At 39.2% G+C, this 25,940-nt stretch overlaps 1 protein-coding gene across 4 annotated transcripts in view; it reads left to right on the forward strand.

Annotated features, from left to right (window-relative positions):
* Positions 1-8,553: 8,553 nt before the first annotated feature.
* Positions 8,554-25,940, forward strand: part of CENPJ (centromere protein J) — a 35,308-nt gene continuing 17,921 nt past the window's right edge. For 2 of the 4 annotated variants that reach the window (XM_045567712.1, XM_045567713.1), the window contains exons 1-7: positions 8,554-8,640; positions 13,750-14,256; positions 15,053-15,176; positions 19,228-19,494; positions 21,427-21,538; positions 22,783-22,885; positions 23,016-24,645. In XM_045567712.1, coding sequence (XP_045423668.1) covers positions 13,816-14,256; positions 15,053-15,176; positions 19,228-19,494; positions 21,427-21,538; positions 22,783-22,885; positions 23,016-24,645 — 2,677 coding nt within the window. In that variant the 5' untranslated portion in view covers positions 8,554-8,640; positions 13,750-13,815. Of the gene's footprint in view, positions 8,641-13,749; positions 14,257-15,052; positions 15,177-19,227; positions 19,495-21,426; positions 21,539-22,782; positions 22,886-23,015; positions 24,646-25,940 lie in introns of those variants that run through there. The other 2 variants (XM_045567714.1, XM_045567715.1) reach the window with 2 other exon arrangements.

The raw sequence follows: 25,940 nt of genomic DNA on the forward strand, positions 1-25,940 counted from the left end.
GGGCGACGGCGGCCAGAACCCGCCCTGCACCGCGGGCCGGGCGCCCCCAGCCGGGACGTTAGGCCCCGCCAGGCGCGGGGCGGGACCGGCGCAGGCCGGGTTTTTCCTTCCGGGATTCGCCGGAGGATCAAGGCTGGGCGTCAGTTTCACCTTTCGGGCAGGACCTGGCCCACGAGGATAACTCCCAAGTTCGAGTCTGGGAGAGGTGGGTGGGTGGATGGTGCTGTTATTAACTGAGAAACGGCAGGAATCCCCAGGGTGGGAAAGAAGATTTCGGGAAGGTTTGAGATTGAGGAAACAGGAGAGTAAGACAATAAACTTAATTTAGGACTTCCTGGGTTTGAAGTTCGCGGTAGTGCTTGTAAATAGTGCACATCTGTCATTCAAAAGAGGTGGCGGCTGGAGATAGGGATCTAAGAATGCTGAGTAGGAAGTAAAGTAATGGGAAAGAATCAGATTCCCAGGAACGGGCTTGGCGGAATCAGCGGGGGAAAAAAAATTAAATTAAAAATAAAAAAGAATCAGATTCCCAGGATACTGAATGAAATGAGACGAGAAGGAATAGAATAGAAGATTTAGTGGACAGGGTACGGATTTACTTTACTTGTCAAAGGTTTACAGCAAACAAGCAAATGCTGAACCAGGAAAAAGGCCACTGCCAGAAAATCAATCCACACTAGGTAGAGACATGCATGGTATTTTAACTTACCCTCGCTCCACTCCCCTTGTCAGCTCTCATTCCTGGTGGGGATACCTGGTTCCATAAGGAACAGAGCACTTTGTCCCAAGAAATTGTGTTTGTCTATTTCAACCTGTTTGGGGGCTCCCCGAAGGAACGATACAGGGGCTTGCCTTTGTTTTCCTAATTCTGAACTCTTGTCAGGGCAGAAAAGCAGCTGCATGGAAGGGCATGCCTCAAAAACCCCAAAAGGCAAAGCCCGGCTTGGCTGAGGCAGGAGGATTGTTTGAACCCTGGAGTTTGAGTCTCGCCTGGGCAACATAGTATCGAGACCCCATCTCTTTATAGAAAGAATTGAAAGGCAAATGAACAAGCTGCTGCTGCCTGGGGAAAACAAAAACAAAGAAACAAAAACCCCCGAAACAAAACAAAACAATAGGGGCAAAAGTTAGACAAGACCAAAGCTTAGGAGGAAAATGCAGAAGTGAGATATTCGGGAGAATAGGGCTTTGAAGCGCTCCCATTTATACCGGGGCACTAGAAAGCTGTGTGCATGCCAAGGGCAGGAAACATGCTGAGAAAAGACCTGAGAAGGACCTAAGCTTTACCTCTGGTTGGTTTTATGTTTAGTGCAAACAGTAAGTGACAGCTTAAGCAGAGTTATAAATGCCCTGGCTAAGTATAGAATGAACGCCCCAATACAGATTCACTTTGCAAAAACCTGGCAAATATATTTTTTCTTTTTTTTCTCTTTTTCCTTTCTTTTTTCCTACAACCATTTAAGAAAACCATCTCAAACCATTAGCTGAGCACTAAACTAAAGGAACAGAGACTTCAGACACAACAGATGACAAAAAAAATACAATCTTTAAAAAGATAGTTTTAAAAAGTCACTAAACACTGGGAGGCTGAGGCAGGAGGATTGCTTGAGGTCAGGAGTTGGAGACCAGCCTGAGCAAGAGCAAGACCCCTGTCTCTACTAAAAATAGAAAAAATTAGCCGGGCGTGGTGACATGTGCCTGTAGTCCCAGCTACTTGGGAGGCCGAGGCAGGAGGATTGCTTGAGTCCAGGAATTTGAGGTTGCAGTGAGCTAGGCTGATGCCACGGCACTCTATCCAGGGCGACAAAGTGAGACTCTATCTCAAGCAAAAAAAAAAAAAAAAGGTCACTAAACAATCAAACAACTACAACCCACTGCAAGCAACAACAAAAAATCCTGGGGAGGAAAGATAATCTGATTTCAAGAGTTACCACATCATAATGTCCAATTTTCCACAAAAAATTATAAGGTATGCAAAGAATATGAAAATATGACTGATTCACAGGAAAAAAGAAATAAACAGAAACTCAATGAGGAAGCACAGAGGAATTACTAGACGAATACTTTAAATGAACTGTCTTAAGCATGCGCAGAGAGTTAAAGGAAACCATAGACAAAAAATTAAAAGAAACCAGGAGAACAATATCTCAACAAATTGAAAATATGAATAAAGAGATAGAAATTATAAAAAGGAACCAAATAAAATTTTTGCAGTTGAAAAGTATAAAAAACGAAAAATTTCACAAGAAGGGCTCAGCAGTAGATTTGAGCAGGCAAAAAAGAATGAGCAAACTTGAAGACAGGGTAATTGAAATGATCAAGTCTGATGCACAGAAAGAAAAAAGAATGAAGAAAAATGAACAAAGCCCAAGAGAACTGTGAGGTACCATCAAGCATGCCAATATATGCATAAATGGGAGTCCCAGAAAGAAATGAGAAGGTAAAAGGGGAAGGAAGAGTATCTGAAGAAATAATGGCCAAAAAGCCTCAAATTTGTTAAAAGATGAGAAGCAACACATCCAAAAAGCTCCATGAACTGAAAGTATGATAAACTCAGAGAGATTCACACTGAGACATGTTATTATCAAACTGTCAGGAGACGAAGACAAAGAGAGAATCTTGAAAGCAGTAAGAGAGACGTGATCATTACTTACAAGGGATTCCCCACAAGATTAACAGCCAATTTCCCAGCAGAAACCGAGGAGGCCAAAAGCCAGTGGGATTATATGTTTAAGATGCTGAAAGAAAAAAAGAAACTGGCAATCAAGAATTCCATATCCATCAGTACTATCCTCCCAAAATGATGGAGAAATTAAGACATTCCCAAAGAAACAAAAGCTGAGGGAGTTTGTTGCCAGTAGACCTGCCCTACAGGAAATACTAAAGGGAGTCTTTTACCCTGAAATAAAAGGACATGAGATACAGATTGAATATCCCATATCAGATATGCTTGGGACTAAAAGTGTTTTGCATTTTGAATTTTTTTGAATTTTGGATATTGGCATTATACTTAACAGTTGAGCATCCCAAATCCAAAAATCTAAATCCGAAATGCTCCAATGAGCATTTCCTTTGAGCATCATGTTGGTGCTCAAAAAGTTTCAGATTTGGGAGCATTTTGGATTTGGGATTTTCAGATTTGGGATGCTCAGCCTGTAGTAACTTGAAGCCAAATGAAGAAATAAAGAATACTGGGAAAAGTAATACATATAAAAGCCAATAGTGCTGGTTGCAGTGGTGTGCGCCTGTAATCCCAGCACTTTGGGAAGCTTAGGTAGGAGAATTGCTTGAGCCCAGGAATTCGAGGGTGCAGTGAGCTACGATCGTGCTACTGCACTCCAGCCTGGGTGACAGAGACCCTATCTCTAAAACAAAACAAAAAAGTCCAATAGTATCATATTTTTGCTTTGTAATTCCTTTTTTCCCTATATAATAGACAAATACGTATAACAATAATTATAAAGCTATGTTAATGGACACACAATGTATAAAGATGTAATTTGTGACAATAACACATTAAAGGGGAGGGATGGAGATATACTGGAGCATAGCTTTTGTAAGCTATTTTAGCTAAATTGGTATTAATTCAAACTAGATTGTTATAAGCTTAAGATTATAATTGCAATCCCAAAGATAACCACAAAGAAAATAAATAAAAAATATATAAAAAAGATGATGGCCATGGAAAGAAAGTGGTACACAACAAAAAATAAACATAAAAGAAGGCAGTAATGGAGGAATTGAGGAACAAAAACGATATAAATCATAGCATAATGTCTGAACTAAGTCTATCCTTAGCTATAATTAGCTTAAATGTAAACATTAGGTCAAACTCTCCAAATAAAAGGCAGAGATTGGCAGAATGGATTAAAAAAAAAAAAAACAACAACCATGATCTACCTATATGCTGTCTACAGGAAACTCACTTTAGATACAAAGACACAAATAGGTTGAATCAAAAGGATAGAAGAAGATATTCCATGGAAATAGTAACCAAAAGACAGTTGGGGAGGCTATACTAATATCAGGCAAAATGTAATAGATTCTAAGTCAAGAATTGTTACAAGAGACAAAGAAGGACATTGCATATTGATAAATGGGTCAATATAACAAGAAGATAGAACAATCATAAGCTTATACACACCTAACAACAGAGCTCAAAATATATGAAAAAAATGACAGCATTTAAAGGAGAAATAGACAGTTGGACAATAATAGTTGGAGATGCTATTCAATATACAACTTTCAATAACTGATAGAACTAGAGGGAAAATTAATAAGGAAATAGACACTATAAACCAATGAGACCTAACAGACATATACAGAATAGTCCACACAGCGGCAGAATACACATTTTAAATGCACATGGAACATTCCAGGAACATAGACCTTATGTTAGGCCACAAAACAATTCTCAGTAGATTTAAAATAATCAAAATCATATAAAGTACCATCTCTGATCACAATGGAATGAAGCTAAAAATCAATAACAGGAAAAACTGGAAAATAGCAAATATGTGGAAATTAAACAAACACAGTTAACCTATGGGTCAAAGAAGAAGTCACAAGAAAAATTAGAAAATATTTTGAGATAAATGAAAAGAAAAACATGACATGTCAAAATGTATGGGATGCACCAAAAGCACTCAAGGGAAATTTATAGTTGTAAATGCCTACATTAGAAAAGAAAGAAGATTCCAAATCAACAACCTAACTTCACACCTTAAGGAGCTAGGAAAAGAAGAGCAAACTAAATCCAAAGTCAGCAGAAGGAAGAAAATAATAAGAGCAGAGATAAATGAAATGGTGAGTAGAAAAACCACAGAGAAAATCAGTAAAACCGAAAGTTGTTTTTCGAAAAGATCAACAAAATTGACATATCTTTAGCTAGACTGTCAAAGAAATAAAACAAAGACGACTTATTACTAAAATCAGAAATGAAAGTGGGGACATGCTACTGACCTTTCAAAAATAAAAAGGATAAGAGAATCCTCTATGAAAAACTGTACATCAACAAATTGGATAACCTAGATGAAATGAATAAATTCCTAGAAACACACAAACTACCACAACTTAGAAATAAACAGAAAATCTGAATAGATATATACATAAAGAGATAAAATCAGTAATCAAAACCACCCAAAAAGGAAAAGCCCAGGATCAAATGGCTTCACAGGTAAATTCCACTAAACATTCCAGAAGCATGTGCCTGACACAGATGGTTTCAATATTAAGGAATAGGTAGGCCGGGAGCGGTGGCTCATGCCTGTAATCCTAGCACTCTGGGAGGCCGAGGCGGGTGGATCGCTCAAGCTCAGGAGTTCGAGACCAGCCTGAGCAAGAGTGAGACCCCCCCCCATCTCTGCTAAAAATAGAAAGAAATGATTTGGACAGCTAAAAATCTATATAGAAAAAAATTAGCCAGGCATGGTGGTGCATGCCTGTAGTCCCAGCTACTCGGGAGGCTGAGGCAGTAGGATTGTTTAAGCCCAGGAGTTTGAGGTTGCTGTGAGCTAGGCTGACGCCATGGCACTCACTCTAGCCCGGGCAATAGTGCAAGACTCTGTCTCAAAAAAAAAAAAAAAAAGGAATAGGCAGTGGAACAAATGTACAAGTTTTTTGAATAGCTGTGCCTTTTGTAGTTAATGTAATTCTAGGATATGTGAACCACTGATAATTTTTATCTTTGTGAGAAGAAAAATGCTGCTTTAAAAATATGTAATAGTATAAAAACCTATAGAATGCTTGAAGAACCATCAGACCATTATGCGAGGATATCAATTATTGTTATTTTCTTTTTTCTTTTTAATTTTTAATACAATTATTTTTCATGTGGGACCCGAGTCCTCCTGGGGAGGAGGGTAGGTGGGCCCCCTATTGTTATTTTCAAGAAAGCAAAAACACAGGTGTGACAACTATCATGGTATTGCTCTGCTGCTATAGCAAAGATTCCAGCCAGAATTCCTTTATTGTCTATTCAGCATCATCAGTCAGGCATTCTAGAATGTAGTAGATGTGATAATCCCTTTGTTGTGTAGACTCACAGGTTTCCATGATCTTTTGCTTCAAGTCCAATGTACCAGCAATAGTTTTATCCATATTAAAATGCCAAGATTTTAGAAAAAGATTTATTTCAGCATCCAACATTGTTCTTAAAAACTTCTTTAAAAATTCTAGAAATCTGAGGTTTGGGGCCTTGGTGAGGAACTGCCTCACTCTCTTCCCACAGGTGACATAGGCTACTGGCTTTTTTGCCTTTGCCTAGAGGCTGGATACTTGCATTTCAGTGCATCTCCCCCACTTACTGCAGGTACTCTTTTTACCCTGGATGACCCAGCCTTGGGGATTGCCCCTTGGCCAAGCTTGCCCTTCTGTCCTCTCCTGATAGAGCAGTCACTGCTACCACCAGTCCAGCAATGAAAAGTTCTCAATTCTCCAGATATCTTTCATACTCAGGATCAACTTTGTTAAAATAATTACTAAGTAATTTGGAATAACATAAGTATTATTCTGTATCTCACACACCATTTGACATGACCAGTAGAGCTGGGCTCTGGCAGACAAAGTGAGTTCATCAACAGATGAAGTCACCATAAAGATGAAAACACCTCCTGCTCAATGACTTTTTGCTGTGTGCTAGGGGTAGTGCTGTTTCATATATATATTCTTTCTTTTCATGTAATCTTCTTGACAATACTAGGAAGGAGGTATTATTATTACCCCCATCTTGCAGATGAGAGGACTGGTTTCAGAAAGGTTGAGTGCTGAAGACTACAAAGCTCTTGTAAACTTCTAAGCTAGGGTTTCTTTCTAGGCCTGCCTGACTCCAAAGTCTGGGTTTTAACCATCACATGATAATGCTCTCCTGCCTTATATGACAGCATAAAGGATTGTATCATATTGGATAATTTGGGGCTACAACCCCTGTGTAGGAGCTGTTAGTCTAATGTTTCTTTGTGGCAACACCTGAAGATGCAACAAGGATCAGAGCAGCTAATGAGGTCGAAACTTTTATTGTCTGGCAGAGTAGAAGCTGCAGGTTCCTCCCCTCTACCTACCCCTTCCACCTGGTAATGGATGTGGAGGACCCTTCAAGCTTAGTTGGCAGTTTTGAGAATTACCTGGGCTACAGGTGAAAACTATGTATTAGAACTTTAACTTAACAGCCAATGAAGACTGGAGTGTGGTAAAAGACCCACTCATCTTTTCAATTAACAATGTAATACTATACTAGAATAAAAATATAAAAAATATATAGTTTTATCTAGTATATACTATACTAGAATAAAAATATAAAAGGCACAAAAAGTAGAGGATATTGTAATTATCGTCAAAGACACACATTTTAAGAAAAATGATGAGACTTTTGGGCATGCTTTCAAGCTAAAGGGCTATTATCATGAACGAAGATGAAGATTGTTGTGCCCTTGTCCAGCATCTTAGACAGTTGTGTCATCTTAGAAGTCTTGAGCTTTGGTTTCCTTACCCAGAATGAAAATTTAAAAAAATTGAAAACAGCAAAACTAAAACCTTGATTTAGGGAAGAAGGACTGTTTTTGAAATAGAAAGCAAAACAGATTTTGGGGGACCAAATTTCTGTGAAATGTTTTTACTTGTCTTTAATTAGTGGTAGTTTGTTTCAACTTACTATTCTGGTTGCTATAATTGGCAGGCACTTCATTAGATTTCTTTAAAAATTTTACTTGGTTTACTGTTGATTAATTAAACCGACACGAAGCCAGATACGTATCCCCTATGGTAACTTGCGGTGCTGTAACTTTCTAGATTAAAAGGCCGTGGGCATTAAAAAACCATTTCTTGAATTCTGCACTTTCAGTATTCAAAATAAATGGTTGCAGTATTGCTTCCTTCCTCCCTCCCTCCCTTCCTTCTTATTTTTTTCTTGCGCAGGGGCCACGGTAATGTCTGTATCGCCCCAATTTTAGGATATGTGCTGCCGAAGCGAGCACAGTCGCAGTATTTAATGGACACACTGCGAAACCACCCATTAGCCATCTGAGAGAGCGATGACTATCTTGGAGTGAATTCTCAGGGTCATCTTCGCCTTATGAAATAATGTGGCAGACGGCCTTTTTTTCCCCGTTTACTAACTCACACCCAGCCAAAGCAGAAATCAAAGATTAAAAACAAAAATAACCTCCAAAAGCATCGGCCGGTCTCTACGTGAGCTTTGAGTCTCTATGCTCCTGGCTTTGCCGGGAACAGGTAGATCCACTGCTCGCTTAGGCGCCCCTAGTTTTCAAAGGTGTTAGGAGCCGAGGATTAGACCCACCACGGAAGTTCGCGCTGGGTAACCGTTCCCCGTCCCGCCACGCCGCCCGCCAAAAGCAGCCACTTGCCCGCCGCCCCGGCGGAAGGCGGCGCGCGGTCAATCCCCCAGGCAACGTCGCCGCTATGGCCGCTGGGAGTTGTAGTTTGCCTGGGCCCAGCGGCGCCCGCGCCTAAGCGCAAAGAGGCCGGTGGGAACTACACTTCCCCGGGGGCCTCGGAATGGGGGCGGGCCCTGGCCGTGGGGGCGGGTCTCCGACGGGAGGCGAGGAGTGTGGCGGCTTATTTGTAAATGCAGCCGCGACTCCGGAGTGGGCTCGAGATACTGAGCGGCTGGGACGCTGCAGAGCGGTAATTCGTGGGCGCTGAGGGAGCTGAGGAGCTCGTTGTCCGCCGCCCCGCACCTGCGTGGGCCGGGGCGGTGCGCGGGGAGGGCCCCGCTCGGGACTCGGGGCTGGCTCGGCCGGGCGCGGAGGGAGCGGGGTGCCGGCCCACTGCGGCCCAGCGGCCTCGCGCGTTAGCGCCGCTTTGTCCTCCGCAGGGCCTGAGGCGCCTGCCGCTCGGGTGGGCCTCTGCCGGGGCTGCGGCCCGACTTCAGGCTTCCGTTAGAAGCGCGGTAGTAGCGGTCCGCTGCAGCGGGGGCGGGGAGGCGGCGAGGCTCGCTGTCCTCTGTCAGAGCCCGCGTCGCTCAGCCTCGCCAGGGGCTTCTCTCGTGAAGCTTCGTGCGGATTCGTAGCTTTCAAGGACGTGTTGTATTTTGGGGGACTGGCAACTCACCCCCCAAACCAGCTAGTTACTTCTTATGGTCTAAGGGTGGCTTTGAATTTGCTGTTTGTATTCTCTTTTCCCCGTCACCGTACAGAGGATTTATCTCTTTTCCAGATTGCTTTAAAGAATCTTTAAAGCACTCTTTGGAGGTTTCAAGGCTGTCACATTTTTACAAACAGCTTTATTGACGTATAATTGATATGCAGTAAAATGGCACATGTTTAATGCATACAGTTTGATGAGTTTGACGTATTCATACACTGATGTTCTTCAGATTTTGATATCTGTAAAATCTGAGTCCACATACTAGTTTTTTCTAGGCATTTTGCTATGTATGTGCTCCCTTTACCAAGACCTTAGTATCAGTAATAAATAGCAGATTCATGTGAAACAGTTTTTATACTTTTTGCCGACATTAAATATACTTTTAGGATCACGGTCATGAAATTGAAATGAAAATATAGAGGATTTTTTTTTTTTTTTTGAGTGGAGGTTTGGGGAGAAATGTCTTAATGTAGCACCACAAGGGTACTTGCATTTGTCAGTCTAGTAGGGAATTTTTCTTTAATACTTTTCTATGTTATGAAATGACCTTGTATTTTGTCTCCTTTCTAAATGTAGATTTCAAAAGATTGCTTGGTAAGGTCATTGAAATTTAAGCAAGTTTATCTGGTTGATTTTGAAGAAAAGTCATTACATTTTTAGATAGGTTTCCATCTCCAATACAGTTAGAATTAGTTTGATTATAACAGATTTTAAAAAATTATTCATAAATAACAGATATCCAGTAAAGCGTGCTAATCTTAAGAGTACAGCCAAATGTGTACACCCCATGTATTGAGCTTCCCATTTGTGGAAGGCAAAATAAAATTGTAGGACAAATCTCTACATTTAGCATTTTTTTTTTTTTTTTTGAGACAGAGTCTCGCTCTGTTGCCCAGGCTAGAGTGCCGTAGCGTCAGCCTAGCTCACAGCAACCTCAAACTCCTGGGCTCAAGCGATCCTCCTGCCTCAGCCTCCCAGGTAGTTGGGACTACAGGCATGTGCCACCATGCCCTGTTCATTTTTTTTCTATATACTTTTAGTTGTCCACCTAATTTCTTTCTATTTTTAGTAGAGACGGGGTCTCGCTGTTGTTCAGGCTGGTCTCAAACTCCTGACCTTGATGATCCTCCCGCCTTGGCCTCCCAGAGTGCTAGGATTACAGGTGTGAACCACCACGCCCGGCTACATTTAGCATTTTATTTGGGAAGAAAGAATTTAAGTTTGGGCATATGTGCAAGTGGTCTTCAGTAGGTCTAGAAAACAAAGACAGGTTGGAGGTTTTATAAAAAAGAGAAATGTTACATAGGGCTCTTTGAGAAAGTTCATTAGCACTAGTAAGGTTCTAGGGAGCTGGCAAGTTTGATGGGTGAAAGCGGTGGGCTAAAGCAGTCCTAGAGTTGCAGCAAGTTATCTCAGTAGTGAGAGGTAAAACTGGTCTCAGTTTCTAACAGGCAGTTTCAGCAGCCACACTTGCAGAGAATTTCATTCTTGGAGCAATGTTATGTGTCCCGAGTGTTTTTCACCCCTGGCTTCTTGACTGTTTTAGTTGGTTATAACAAAAATAATATAATTTGTATGATCAACTTTCACATGGTCAATACAGCCCCCATCTTCCTGGATAACTGGTCTGACTTCTATAACTATGCATTTATTTTGCCTGTTCTTGAACTTCATATAAATGGAAACATGTAGTGTATGTTTCTGTCTCATTTTCACTCATCATTACTCATCCATGTTGTTGCCTGTGGCAACCATTTTTTGTAGACAAGAAAGGAGGGTAGTAGGTTTTATAGTCTGGTCATATGAGATTCCAAATTGTTTTTTATGGTGGAGGGAGAGAGAATAGAAAGAGAAAAGAAGAGTAAGAACACATGTTCTACCCCCAGGCCCAATGGTTCAAGGATATGGGCCCCATAGGAACAAATGTTCTCAGAAGGTGAGGGAATGCTCCAAGAAGAGGTTGAGGATAATAGGGATTTTGCTGATGCTGGACAGTGAGTGTTCTTATGCTGGGGATGCTTGGGAGGTGGAGGCAGACTGAGGCAGGGGGATTAGAGCGTAAGAGATGAAGGGTGGCCCTGGAGCCTAGGGCTTCTTGTGGTGAGTGATAAGGTAGATTTAAACATAAAGAGATTACTCCTGGAGAATTCAAGGCAGATAGTGGTAAAGAGGCTTTGAGAAAGGGGTTTCTGGAGGAATGGGGTGTTGGTGGGGGGGGGGGGTCATCCTGCTAATGACAGTTAGGAAGTCAGGGCAGCTAAGTCTTCACTCTTGATAGCTGCACAACTTGCACCTTCTACTCTGTCTGGTCCTTAATTTTACCCTCTAGATGAGGCCTCCCTGTCTGCCCTCTCTACACTTGCAACCTCCTTCCCCCATATAGCTTTTATTTTTTCTGCTTAGCGTTTATTACTATTTAACATACTGTATAATTTACTTGTGTGTGTATATGTGTATTTTCCCAACAAGACTCTGATTGATGAACTATGTACCCAGGGCCTTAAAACAATATCTGGCACAGAGTAAGAACTCAATAAATGTTAGCTGAGTGAAATCAGACATACAAAGGGGAAGAGCTTAGCTTCTCTGTGATGTCCTATTTAAGTATATCTATCACACAGTGACAAAGTTACACTAGGAGTTTGGTTATTTTAAAGTCTTGTAATTCATAGAGTGGATATCTTATGGTATGAGTCAATGTAATTTTTATTGTTAAACATTGAACACAAAGAATGCTTTATAGTATAGAATGTATTTTCAATTTAACCTTAGTTCTGATTTATTTTTTAATTTTATTTTACAATTTTCTATTTTTAATTAAGGGTACAGAATGTATATATTTATAGGGTATATGTGATGTTTTGATACAGGCATACAATATGTAATGATCAAATCAGGGCAATTGGAGTATCCATCACCTCAAGCATTTATCATTTCTTTGTGTTATGAACATTCCAATTCCACTCTTTTAGTTATTTTAAAGTATACCTTTATTGTTGACTGTAGTCACTTTGTTGTGCTACAAAATATTGTTCATTCCATCTAATTATCTAACTATATTTTTGTACCCATTAACCATCCCCACTTTATCCCCCCTCCCTGCTACCCTTCCTGGCCTCTGGTAACCATTATTCTACTCTGTCTCCAAGAGATCAATTATTTTAATATTTAGCTCCCACGTATGAGTGAGAATACTTGAGATTTGTCTTTCTGTGCTTGGCTTGTTTCACTTAACATAATATTCTCCAGTTCTATCCATGCTGTTGGAAATGACAGGATTTCATTCTTTCTTATGACTGAATAGTATTCCATTGTGTTTATGCACCACATTTTTTTATCCATTCATCCACTTAGGTTGATTTCAAATCTTGGCTATTGTGAATAGCGCTGCAATAAACACGGGAGTACTTCTGATTTATTTTAACTTAATTTTAACAAACATTTATCATGTTTATCCTATCTGTTAGGCACGGTGCTAGGCAGTAGTGAATATACAGGTATTTTAAAGGATCTCCACAAGTTGGCAGAGTATGAACATGGAAGCAAAATACCATTCATAATGAGATAGATGCTAAAAGAGTGATGTCACTATATTACCCCTAGGAATACAAATGAGGGGCTGCCTGGTGGATGAGGGGTTAGACGGGGGAGGAAGGGACAGAGGAAACATGTGGCAGGAAAAGCTGCGGGTGGTGGTAGTGACTTTTGTTCTGGAACTAGGGAAAAAACCGGTTCCCCAGTTGGGCAAAGAGGCAATGCCAGACTAGGACCAGAAGCAGGAAAGTGCTTAGTGTGGGTAATATCTGACATTAATGAATGGTGGATTTTTTTTTTCTTGTTGTTGTTAACAACAAAAACACCTTAGAAAGGTGTTTTAGGTCCCGTAGTTTAGTTCGACTGATGTAGCACTTGTATAAAATCATGAATAATTGAATGATTCAACCAGAAGGGATCTTAGGTTTTCGATACACTCAATTTGGATATTTTTATTAGGTCCATAGCCAAGAGAGAGACACATGAAGCCTCATGTGCAGCAAAATGCCATTTATTTTAAGCATCTGGGTGCAGATGAGTGGAGGTGAAAAAGCATCCACAAGAGAAAAGGGGAGAGCTTTGGGTTTTTACGGGGGTGAGTAAGTAAGTGGGCCACAACAGCTGCTTGTAATAAATTCTTTTTTAAACAACCAGTTCCTAGGACCCCTGCCCCAGTCACATCTATCTTTGAGCTCCAGAGTCGTCCTTACCAGGGGAGCGAGGAGGAGGGATTAGACTTCATCCCTGTGGTGGGTGGGGGAGGGGGGAGGGATGCTGGCTGCAGCTGTCTGTTCCATTTACAATGTCTGGGGACTCTCTGCACTCCTGCGGCTATTGTTTTACAAGCCTAAGTTTTGCACTAACCACATCTGTCCTATACATACTTTTTGGGTTCCCACCTTATAATTTTTAAGACTCAAAAAAACCCCCATGTATCTTAGTGCTCAATTGCTTTGCTGGTAAAGTCTTGTATGTATGAAATATTGAGTAAATTTTTATGCTGTATGTGAAATACTGAGTAAATTTTCCTGCTGGGTTGAGGTTTGGGCTCATTTTGGGTAGAACATCTAATAGCTTTAACTAATACTTTTTGTTGGCTGTCTTTGTCTACAGGTGTTGGAAATCGATAGCTCTTCTAGCTTGTACTTTATTTAAATATAATAGTATCATTGGACTAAAATGTTCCTGATGCCAGCCTCTTCCGAGTTAAACAGTGGGCAGAACTTCTTAGCCCAGTGGATGGCCAATCCTTCCCGGGCTGGGGTCATATTAAATCGTGAATTTCCTATATTGGAAGCAGATGAAGAAAAGCGAGCAGCTGCGGACGTTTCTGCCAGCTTTCCTATTAAAGCCACACGTTTTTCTAGTAGCTTCAGCTTTATAAGTGAAGAAGATTCACTTCCTGAAGAACAGAGGTTGGAGTCTAACAGCCCTTACAAACTACAGTCAGATAAATCTGAAACCCATACAGTCTTTCCATTAATTAGAAAGGGACCACAAATAGCAGCACGTCAGGATGCTCCTGGACACCAGGAAGATGATAAGCTTAACGTTATCCTGGATCCTGCAGATGAATTCAAAGTGGCTTACAAAGACCCACTTTTTAAAAAACTTGAACAGGTACAGTAGGATTTGGCCTGTGTATTCGTGTTATTGCAGGTTTCTCTTTATGTAGTAAAGTCATCGGTTCCAGGTCCTCTTGTTTGTTTCCTTTATTCTAAGCTCCTCAAAATGCCAGATTTTGCCTTTTGTCTAATGTGAACCATTAAAATGTGTTTAGTATGTAAATTTATATCTTTAAGTTGCTACCTCATTGGTAAAACTAGGTTAGAAATGATTGATCAAGTATTAGAGGGAAAAAGTTGATGTACTGATCCATCCTTTTTTAAGAATCAAAGGATTAATATAGCTTTTTCTGTTTCTTAGTTGAGATAGTTGATATAATTTCCTTCATAAGGAATTGGATTTTATTTTATTTATTTATTTATTTTTAATTTAACACTGCTGGCCCGGAGGTGGGTCCGCCATTTGCGACTGGGCATGTCGGGGTCATGGCTGCTGCTGGCCTGTGCTATGGCCCTGGGGTGCGGACTGTCCCAGGAATTGGATTTCAGAGGTTTTTTTTGTTAGAATTAAAAAAAAAGCCTACAGCACCCTGTATTCCCAGGTTGTCTCCTATCCAAATACTATCGAGGACCAACCCTGCTTAGCTTCTGAGGTGAGAAAAGATCGGGCGCCTTCAGGGAGTGGATTTTAGAGTTTTAAAGGCAGATTTGTTACTTACGGATCTCTCTCTGAAACTTTTTATCAGGGAAGATATGAGAAGGGAGGTGGAGGGATTAAGAAAAATGTATGAAGCAAGAGTCCGTGAGAAATGTGAAATTGGTTTAATAAAGTTAATTTTACATTTAAAAAGCTGAAGGAAGTACAGCAGAAGAAGCAGGAACAACTGAAGAGGCAACAGTTAGAGCAACTGCAAAGACTCATGGAAGAGCAAGAGAAACTGCTTACCATGGTGTCTGGACAGCACACACTTCCAGGTACGCTTGGCCCACACAGGGCCTCAGTCCCATGAGAAACAGTTACGTGTATTTCTCCCCTGTAGTTTGACAGGTCATTTCTGTCATTCCTCTGTTATATGCTATAAACTCCAATTTCTTAAGGGGCCAAGCAGGGATGTGTGAAGTGGTGGTGTTGTAATATTAATATAACTGGGACAGGTAGGAGCTGTGGCATTCTGAAGTGTGCCTGCCTTACTTAAAGGCATTCATGTTTGTTTTTTTGGGGGGAAAAAAAAAAAAAAAAGCCCTGTGGAAGGATAGCCAAATGTGGCCTAGAGCTACTGGTATCCACCCCTGCCTGATGAATGAAAATTGTTTGGCATCATAAAGGTAAATATGTGTAGGGGCCGCTCCGTTCAGCTGAGAGCCACACCAAACATACATTCTGTGGAAGTAGGTGACAGTGTTCTGTTGGATGCTGCATCAGTTAACAGAAAGCATCACGTACTAATCAGGGCAAAAAACTGTTGAAATGTGATCTGTAGCAGTGGTTTGAAAGTTTTTTTTCCCACACTTGATAGTAACAAAAATATTTAAAATCATGACTTACAATGACAAAGAAATTTCATATTATCAGTCCTTATTGGTGTTCATGGCATGTAGTAAGGATATTTTCTATTTTGTTTATTTTAATTCTGTCATTTTAAAAAATGCCAGTCATGACTTGTTGCATCTGATGATAAAATTACTAATGGATTCTGTCCCACAGTTTGAAAAACCATGAGCTAGAGCAGTGTGTTTGCTTTTTGGTGCTGCTTTTTAAGAGATATTTACTGATTCAGGAAAGTGCCTGTTCTGTTCAGAGATTGTGCTGGTCATTGAGAATACAAGGAAGAAAAGACACTGGCAAACGAGTGTGCAAAGTGTGGCTGGGTGCAGGGGTGGGGTAGGTCGTGGTCATGAGAAATTGCAAGTAAAGAATGGCTTAGGAAATTTGGATATATTTATCTTGGTTAGGATAGAGAACGTGGTATGTATCTTAAAATAGTTGAATGGTTTGAAGTTTCCTTATGGAATACATAAGAAGAGTAATCAAGACACTTGAATAATAGCCGTGATACTTAAAGTAGAACCAACATTATGGCAGAATGACAGGGAAGCAGATTTCAAAGCTATTAATATAGGACTAGCCCCATTCAGTCATGGGGCAGTTTGCTTTGGGGCAGTGTTTTCCAAACTTTTTGGTCTCAGGGCCCCTTAGCACTCTTAAATTATTGAGGACCTCGAAGAACTTTTGTTATATGGCTATATTTATCAGTAATTTACTGCATTAGAAATTAAAACAGGCCGGGCGTGGTGGCTCACGCCTGTAATCCTAGCACTCTGGGAGGCCGAGGCGGGTGGATCGCTCGAGGTCAGGAGTTCGAGACCAGCCTGAGCAAGAGTGAGACCCCGTCTCTACTAAAAATAGAAATAAATTATCTGGCCAACTAAAAATATATATACAAAAAAAAATTAGCCGGGCATGGTGGCGCATGTCTGTAGTCCCAGCTACTTGGGAGGCTGAGGCAGGAGGATCGCTTAAGCCCAGGAGTTTGAGGTTGCTGTGAGCTAGGCTGACGCCACGGCACTCACTCTAGCCTGGGCAACAGAGTGAGACTCTGTCTCAAAAAAAAAAAAAGAAATTAAAACAGACATTTAAAGACTAATTCATTTAAAATAATAAACCAAATATATGTTACTGTAACATTTTTAAATGAAAAATCTTTTCAGAAACAAAAGTCAGTGAGAAAAATGACATTGTTTTTATATTTGAAAGTTTCTAACTTCTGGCTTATAATAAGTCAGCCACTTCTCATATCTACTTTTGCATTCAGTCTCTTGAATTATATTGTTTGGTATGTGAAAAATTCCAGCTTCACATGGGTATATACATAATGGGAAAAAAGAGGAGTATTTTAGTAGCCTTTTAGTAATTGTGGTTATTCTTCTTTGATATTATACCTTGACTCAACAGGTAGTCATTTCTTAGTAGTTATTGAATCTGAAACCATATTAATGAACTTTGACTATGTACTCTATTACATTGAATATATTTAATAATTAAATATATAATTAATACATTAAAATATATTGAATATCTTGACATTTTGAGTGGATTTTTTATGATGCATGTTCTAGTACACTGGTGATTTGGAAAATAGTGGTTCACTAAATTATGTATGTCTTGAAAATGTTAACGTGCTACACTCAGTATCATCACCAGTCACATCTTGAAAACCTTAAGGAATTGTTAAGCTTTTAAGCTCATGGTAGTGGATTTGTTCTCCAAAATGCAAATTTTTATTTGAAAGGTCAAATTTTATCATTGGCAACAAATACCGTCAGTTGTTTTCTTTGAAGTGACTGGCTCACTTGTTTCTTTTTTAAGAAAATGTCTGCCAGATACCCACATTGAAATAATCATAATTTGTCATTCATTCATTCAAGTAAAAATGGTGTTCCTTAAAAGAAGCAGCTAGTTGTGTTTGCAGTTAACGGCACAGCCATATCTTGGTTTGCCGCAGAAGTAAATTGTGCATACTTCCCATTTTGTCTGATAAAATGTTCAAAATATATGTGCTTAATGGTTGAGGTTTAATAAAATTAATAATTTTTGCTATTTTATTAGGACATTCTTTTTTTTTTTTTTTTTTTTTTTGAGACAGAGTCTCACGTTGTTGCCCAGGCTAGAGTGAGTGCCGTGGCGTCAGCCTAGCTCACAGCAACCTCAAACTCCTGGGCTTAAGCGATCCTCCTGCCTCAGCCTCCCGAGTAGCTGGGACTACAGGCAGGTGCCACCATGCCCGGCTAATTTTTCTATATATACTTTTAGTTGTCTGTATAATTTCTTTCTATTTTTTAGTAGAGACGGGGTCTCGCTCTTGTTCAGGCTGGTCTCGAACTCCTGACCTCGAGCAATCCACCTGCCTCGGCCTCCCAGAGGGCTAGGATTACAGGCGTGAGCCACCGCGCCCAGCCTAGGACATTCTTAAGTAAAACTTTTTTTAAACTATGAGTGCATGGTGGTGACAAATACAGTGACTGCAAGGACTCAGGTGCTGCTGTCCAGCTTTGAGCAGAGGCTCCAGCAGTTTTCCATTTTGCTTTTGCACCATCAGTGCGTATTCTGTGAAAATAATTTTGTCCTGGTGGATGCCCTGAAAAAGTCTTGGAGACCTGCAAGAGCATATAGACCACACTTCGAGAACAGTGCTTCATCAAAGTCTTCTTCAGGCTGAAGTGGGATGACTGTTGGTCAAAAATATTTACGTGGGGGAAGGTGTTGCTGTGAAGGACGGGAGGTTGAAGCTGGTGTTCAGTGAGGCGCTGCCTGATTTTCTCGTTTTATTTTTGGGCTGGGGTGAGGTAGATGAGTGACAGGTGGCAGTGGCTGTTGTATAAATCATTTCCCATCGTGTCTTCACTTCCAAATTTAGACTAGACAACCTGGGAAAGCTGAGGGCTGGCAGCAGGGCCCCCTGAGAAGTGTGGTTTTGAGAGGGATAGAAGGAGCAGCTTCTGTGTTTATTGCATTGTTTCAAAAGCAGAGACTTAAGAAACAGAAAGTAATACAGAAAACTTAGAAATTAAAGAAAAATGCAAAAAGAAAAAGTCACCCATAATTCCACCACTCAATGAAGTGTAAAGGGCAGTTATTGGTTATTAGGGAACAACAACATGGTTAGCATCATAATCTGCATTGGTGCTCTGTGTCTAATGCGCCAGTCACAGGGCTGCAGAGCTGACACCTGCGTGTCCTCACAGATGGAACAGGAATGGCCTTCTGGAGTCAGGTGGTGCTGCGGCTCTGCTGTGCCCATGCTGTCTGCACAGAAAGTTGAGTCTAAATATGCCCTTACTTAAAATTATATGAAGTTCATTTTGGAATTTGAGAGTTTCATGATTTTGTTAAACACTGCTTCCTGATAAGGAGAAAAAAAATACTTTTATCATTGTGGGGAAGACTAGGGGGGTGGGGTTACTAATGGGTAGAGAAGAGAAAATGTGGAAGGATGTGATCAGCTTTGTTGATTTTCTTAATTGCAAGGTTTGACTTTCCTGCCTGATGATCAGAAGCAGGCATCTCCAGCAAGTTCGGGGACAGGAGAGCGAGCCACGCCCTTCTCACCACCGTCTGTCTTCCCGAATCAAACCCAAGAGAAAACACACTCTTCCAGTATTTTATCCGATGAACAAAACAATTTCTGTAGAACTACTCAGCAAGATTTTGTCTTAACTTCAAAAAGCGCACAGTATCAAGAAGCACTTGTGAAAAAAAATGATTTGAAGGAAGAAAACCATAACCATCCTTCAGGTGAATTACTTCTGTTTCTTTCTTGTGTTTGACTAACCATGTTACCATGTTAAAGTAAGACACGAGAAGGCCTTTCTGCGTGTTTTTTATTTTATGTTATTTTGTATTGGTTTTTGTGTTTTTTTTTTTTTATTTTGTTTTTTTGTTTGTTTTTTTTTTGTATTTTCTTGGAGACAGGGTCTTGGTATGTTGCCCAGGCTGGACTTGAACTCCTGCATTCAAGCAGTCCTCCTCCTTCAGCTTCCCAAGTAGCTGGGACTACAGGTGTTCACCACTGTGCCTGGCTCCTTCTGCATTTTGTTTTTTTCCTGTCTCCTGTAGCTTTAATTATAAGGTCCCACATGCCACAGAGCTGCTGAGTTTGGCTTGGACCCAAAACTGGACTAGGGTTTGACTTTCTAAGAATAATTGCCATGCTTATGTTAACTTCAAACCTTGTATGGTACCATGGGTCTTCAGAAAGGGAGGCAGCGACTTCTGCATGTACCATTTTTCTTTGAGAGCTTAGAAACAGCTTGGGGTTAATTTAAAAATGTGTGTGGTGGTGGTGGTGGTGGTGGTGGGGGACCTGGTGAGATGAGAAATGTGAGAAATAGATTGGTGACGGGAGTTAATTACTCCTAAAAGAAATCCCCTCTAACCCAGACACTTGGGTTGTCTTCACTGCCCTTCTGTATTCTTAGCACCCAGCATGTCCCTGCCAGAGACCTGGTGCCCAGTGTTCGATGCTGTGAACTCATGGAGCGCACTGGGCATTGTGGGGGTATTTTTTTCTAGTCTATTCTTTCAGTCCTGTTCCTGCCTCATTCTTCCAAGCCGCCGCCCCCCTCCCCGTTTTTTTACATTGTTGTAATTATAAAATTTTGTATAATAATATTCTGTCCTTTTCCTACTCAACATGAAAAATTCTTATTAGCATGTTCTGTAGTCTTCATAACCATAATTTTAGTGATTGTCATTATGCTAGCCATGAAATATTAGTATTTTATGTTCCTTGTAATAGGACAAAATTGTTTCCAGTATTTTAAGAATTTAATTTAATTTTTAATTTTAATGATGTTTTCATGAATGTGCTCCTTTGAGTTAAATTATAGGAAAATGTGAATAATATAACAAAAGATTTCTATACTTACTATTTAGGATTGGGCACCTTTGTGCATAATGCCCTATTTCTAATTTAGAGTTAATTCCTTGATATGGAAAGCTCAAATGTCTTTTTCTTTTTTTTATACAATATACTTCCTAACTTTTTATTTTGGAAAACTTTAAATATCCAGAAAAGTTGAAAGACCACTGCAATGATTTCTAATATACCCACTATTTACTTTTGCCCTATTTACTTTTTCAATATATGTATGTGTGTATATATCTGTATTTATATCTATATCTGTACCTATATATCTGTATGTGTATAATTTGGTAAACCATTTCACGGAAAGTAACATGTAGGCATCATGCTACTTCATTCCAATTGTTTCAGTATGCATCAAGTAAAAATTATGGCATTCATCTATATATCCACAATTCCATTGTCATACCTGAGGAAATTAATAATAATTCCTTAGTATTCAAGTCCATTTTGAAATTCCAAAAATGTTTTTTAAAGGTGTTTTTTTAAAAAACCAGAATCCAATCAAGTTCATGCATATCCAGTCAAATTCATGCATGATGCTTGGTTACCTCTTTAGTCTTTTTTATACTAGAAGAGCCCACACTTTTGTTTTTCACTAACTTTTGAAGAATGTCAAGTGTCTTAATTGGGTTTGGTGGTTTCTCTGTATCATATTAAAGAAATCCTTGAGTATTCTCAAATCTTTGGCATACTTTACTTTTAATTAAAATTCTTTTTAGCATGGTAACTTGTAAAATTCTCATGTTTTAAGACTTTAATCTGTTTTTTTTAAACTAAATTCTTCCTGATTTTTATACTAGGAGAAGGTATTTTATCATGTTGGGAGAAAATGACGGAACAAATTCAGGAAGGAAATGATATGAACTTAAAAAAAGTTGGTGATTCCTCAGAAGTGGTTAATATCGAAGAAAGGTATTGTTCATGTTGAAAGGAATAAGAACTGTGACAGTTTACTATAATATGTAGTCTTTATTATTGAGTACTTTCTTTGTTTGAAAGATCCATGCTTTGTTTTTGCTTGAATATGCTTTTTTAAAATATACCATGTTGTCACTAATCAACCGCTTGAATATGCTTTTAAGTATAAGGTTGAAGATACAACTTATCACATACTGTTGGCAAAAGAAAGAGGTTAGGAGGTACATCAAAGTAGCTTTGACATTGTATTGGAAGAACTGAGTAAACTTTTTTCATTTAAGAGAAGCATCTGTATAAAATTAATCTTCTCTCAAATAGTTGAATCCTATTTTGGAGAAGAGAAAAATTAAGTATTGGAGTCTCACATTTGGTGTCATTTATAAATTATAATTGAATAGTTAGTTTAGTTATGGAATTTAAAAATGTTATGGCAAAAATAAAGTACTTCATCTTTTAAATAGTTTGTTATTTTATTATACATTTGAAATATTTTAATGTAATGGTATGGATGAAACAACATTTCTGATAGTTGCTCTACTTCCACTGTAAAGACCTTTCTTAATTTAAAAAATGCATGCATATGGCCGGGTGCGGTGGCTCACGCCTGTAATCCTAGCACTTTGGGAGGCCAAGGTGGGCGGATCGTTTGAGCTCAGGAGTTCGAGACCAGCCTGAGCAAGAGTGAGACCCCGTCTCTACTAAAAATAGAAAGAAATTATCTGGCCAACTAAAAATATATACATAAAAATTAGCCAGGCATGGTGGCGCATGCCTGTAGTCCCGGCTACTCGGGAGGCTGAGACAGTAGGATCGCTTAAGCCCAGGAGTTTGAGGTTGCTGTGAGCTAGGCTGACGCCACGGCACTCACTCTAGCCTGGGCAATAAAGTGAGACTCTGTCTCAAAAAAAAAATAAAAAATGTATGCATACTTAATGAACTATTTTTGAAATATATTTTCAAGTTACATAATAAGCATGTTACTCCAAAAATTAATCTACAGTTAGTAGATAGACTTCAGAAGCGTTCTTGAGGACCCCTCAATCATGTGCAGAGTGTTGTGTATTTCTGTATTTCGGGCATGGTGGGGGATTGTAGCTTTTGTTAGATTCTCAAAGGAAGTCCCTGATTTTGTAAAAGGTTAGTTCTCAGTATTGTCAAGGGTGTCTATATCAGGTACACTAAGTGTAAAATATTCACACATTATGATTTGCATGTTAAATAATTGTTTTTATGATTAGGCCCATTAAAGCTGCTATCAGAGAACAGAAACAGACATTTGAAGACTACTTAGAAGAACAAATTCGGTTGGAAGAACAAGAACTGAAACAAAAACAGCTAAGGGTTAGCATTTGCACTATTTTAATTAAGTTATTCTAAGGCTTTAGAGATTTATTTGTAATTTGCTTTAAAAATAGCTTTGAGATTACTTGGATACACCAGAATTAATTCAAATAATGTCCTTTTATTTTAGGATGCAGAAGGACCATTGCTAATCAAAGTAAAACCAAAACAACCATTCTTGAAACGAGGAGAAGGTTTAGCTAGATTTACTAATGCGAAATCTAAGTTTCAAAAAGGAAAAGAAAGCAAACTAGTGACTAACCAGAGCACTTCAGAGGACCAACCTCTGTTTAAAATAGACAGACAACAACTCCAGCGGAAAACTGCTCTTATAAATAAAGAACTGTGTGCAGAGCACCCTACTGTTCAAAAGGACAATAAATCTAGAACCAAGAGTAGTCCTGTCACCCTCAGTCAGAAGCCAAAAGTGCTTAAGAGCAATAATAGGAAAAATTTTTCTCCGTCAGCAGTGAAAATACAGACCTCGAAGAAATTTGATGGGCAGTTTAGAGACCAGATCAAATTAGAAAAAAAAGTTGAATCTAATGATAAAGAAAATGTACCCGAGTATATAAAACCTTGTGATACTGGTTGCAAAGTGTGGAATAAGACACAAAGTAAAGACAGGCTTCCTCTTTCAACAGGGGCTGTCAGCTGTGTGTCTTCTAAGAGCTCGAGAAGTGAGACCATGAAAGAGGTGGAATCTTCTCTTGACGTTTCTCTTCAGAAAAAGTTAGAGAAGTGGGAACGAGAAAAAGAAAAGGAAAATTTGGAATTAGATGAATTTTTGTTTTTAGAAAAAGCTGCTGATGAAATATCATTTTCTAGTAATTCCTCATTTGTGCTGAAAATCTTAGAAAGGGACCAGCAGATCTGCAGAGGTCACCGAATGTCTTCCACCCCTGTCAAAGCTGTGCAGCAGGAGAAGACAAATCTGGCAGATCCCATAATTCAGTGTAACCGCAGTGAGGAGCTGGCGCATACTGCACGTGAGAGTAAGCGTGAGTGTGAGGTCACCCCCAAACAGGTTGGCTCAGTGTCCTTACCTGACACATTGAGGGAGCAGTCTTGTGAAATCAATAGGAAAGCCTTCCAAAAGAGTACTTCTGAAAATCAGACTCGGTGGAATGCAAGCGATGATGAAGGTGTTACAAACAGTGACAGTAGCACCGACTCTGAGGAGCAGCTTGATGTTACCATAAAACCATTGACTGAGGATAGAGAAAGGGGTTTCAGCAGCAGAGAGGATAGTCCACAAGTCTGCAATGGCAGGGGGCCTTTTAGGGACACCAGGACTCAAGAAGATAAAAGAAGAGATGTTGATCTGGATTTGTCTGATAAAGATTATAGTAGTGATGAGTCTGTCATAACAGAAAGCATAAAACATAAAGTGTCTGAGTCCTCAAGAAGATCCTCATCTCTAAGTATGAGTAAAATCGACTTTGAAGATGAAAGAACTTGGACTGACCTTGAAGAGAATTCATGTCAACATGATGTTATTAAGGATGAAGGCATTTGTGGAATGCCCGAGACACACTACCGTAATAAGAGTGAAATATGTGTCCTGGACAGAACAGTAAAACGGAAAGTTGCACCAGTCAAGAAGGGAGAAGACTTGAACAAGTCCAGGAGGAGCAGAAGTCCTCCTCCTCCATCTGAGTTGATGATGAAATTCTTCCCTTCCTTGAAACCGAAACCAAAGTCAGATTCACACTTGGGAAGTGAACCCAAATTAAACATAAGTCAGGACCAACCACCTGGTGAGTCAGAGCATTATAAAGTATGGATCAGAATTATAAATTTAACATTTATTTTATCAGTATGTTGTCAGAATGCTTAAGATCCTAACTTGTTGCTCAGTTGAAGTCAAATTAATGGGTGATTTGTGAAAATTTGATTTATTTTGTGGGTCTAAATAACAGTCACTAGTGTAAAAGATTAAGGTGAATTGTGCTTTCAGAGTTTTCCAACATAAACTTATGTTTTGACTTTCCCAAGGCTTTAAAATTAATCACTTTATATTACGTGAGATAATATTTGTTTCTAAGTTTCCTGTTTTCCCCAGACCTTGTCCTAGTCTCTTTTCCTAGAGGTACCAGCGTTACTATTTCATTTGTATATTCTAAAGAGTTCACGCATATAAAAGCATGTGTGTGTTATTTCTTTTCTACACAAATGAAAACATGCTATTTATATGCTGTCCAGCACCTTGATGATAAATTCATATGTGTTCTAGCACATACACACATCTGCCTCATTCCACTTAATGGCTGTGTAGTATTCAGTTGATTTGATGGATTTCAAATTCATACCGAAAGACTCCTTTCTTTTATATTATGTTATCTTATAAACTCTGAATGCCTAGCAGAGCATAGGTGCTTTAAAATGTAGATTATAACTTAAACCTTAAGCTATTTTTTAAAATTTTTAATTTTTAAAACTAATACTTTTTGCAGAAAGTTTGGAAGCTTAAAAAGTATAGAAGCAAAAATATTTATTTATAACTAACCTACCCAAAGGTAACGGGTATGCCTTTTTGGAATATTCCCTTCCAGTCAATTTTCTTACGGATTTTTAATGTGATAGAGATGTATGTTATAACTTGTGTCATCCTTTTAGCCTTGTGATATAGGTCAGATTTATTTTCCAAAAGGGTAGTAACTAATAAAATCTTTGTTTCAATTGACGAACAGAAGCATTGGCTATTTTACTTTTTTAAATAGCAAATTTGTTAAGAGAAAAAACTGTTAATTTGCGTTTCTTTGATTAGTAGTAGAGGGGAAGGTACACTTTTATTTCAGTGTTGATTAGCCCTTTAGATCTCCTGTGAATTATTTATTCAAATTCTGGAGCTATTTGCATATTAATATATTCATCTTTTTAAAATTGATTTGAATGATTTTGTGTATCATTGATTCTTAGTTAAATCGGTACTCTTGAAGTAGAATAATTTAATTCTTTGTTAAGTTTAGACTGGTTTCCTCTGGAAAGTTAGGTCAGTTTTTTCCCTTTTTGTTATTTGAAGCATTGTTTCTAATGCATTTTAGTGGCACTG

The sequence above is a fragment of the Lemur catta genome, chromosome 13, assembly GCF_020740605.2.
Source record: "Lemur catta isolate mLemCat1 chromosome 13, mLemCat1.pri, whole genome shotgun sequence".
In the NCBI taxonomy this organism is placed as follows: domain Eukaryota; kingdom Metazoa; phylum Chordata; class Mammalia; order Primates; family Lemuridae; genus Lemur; species Lemur catta.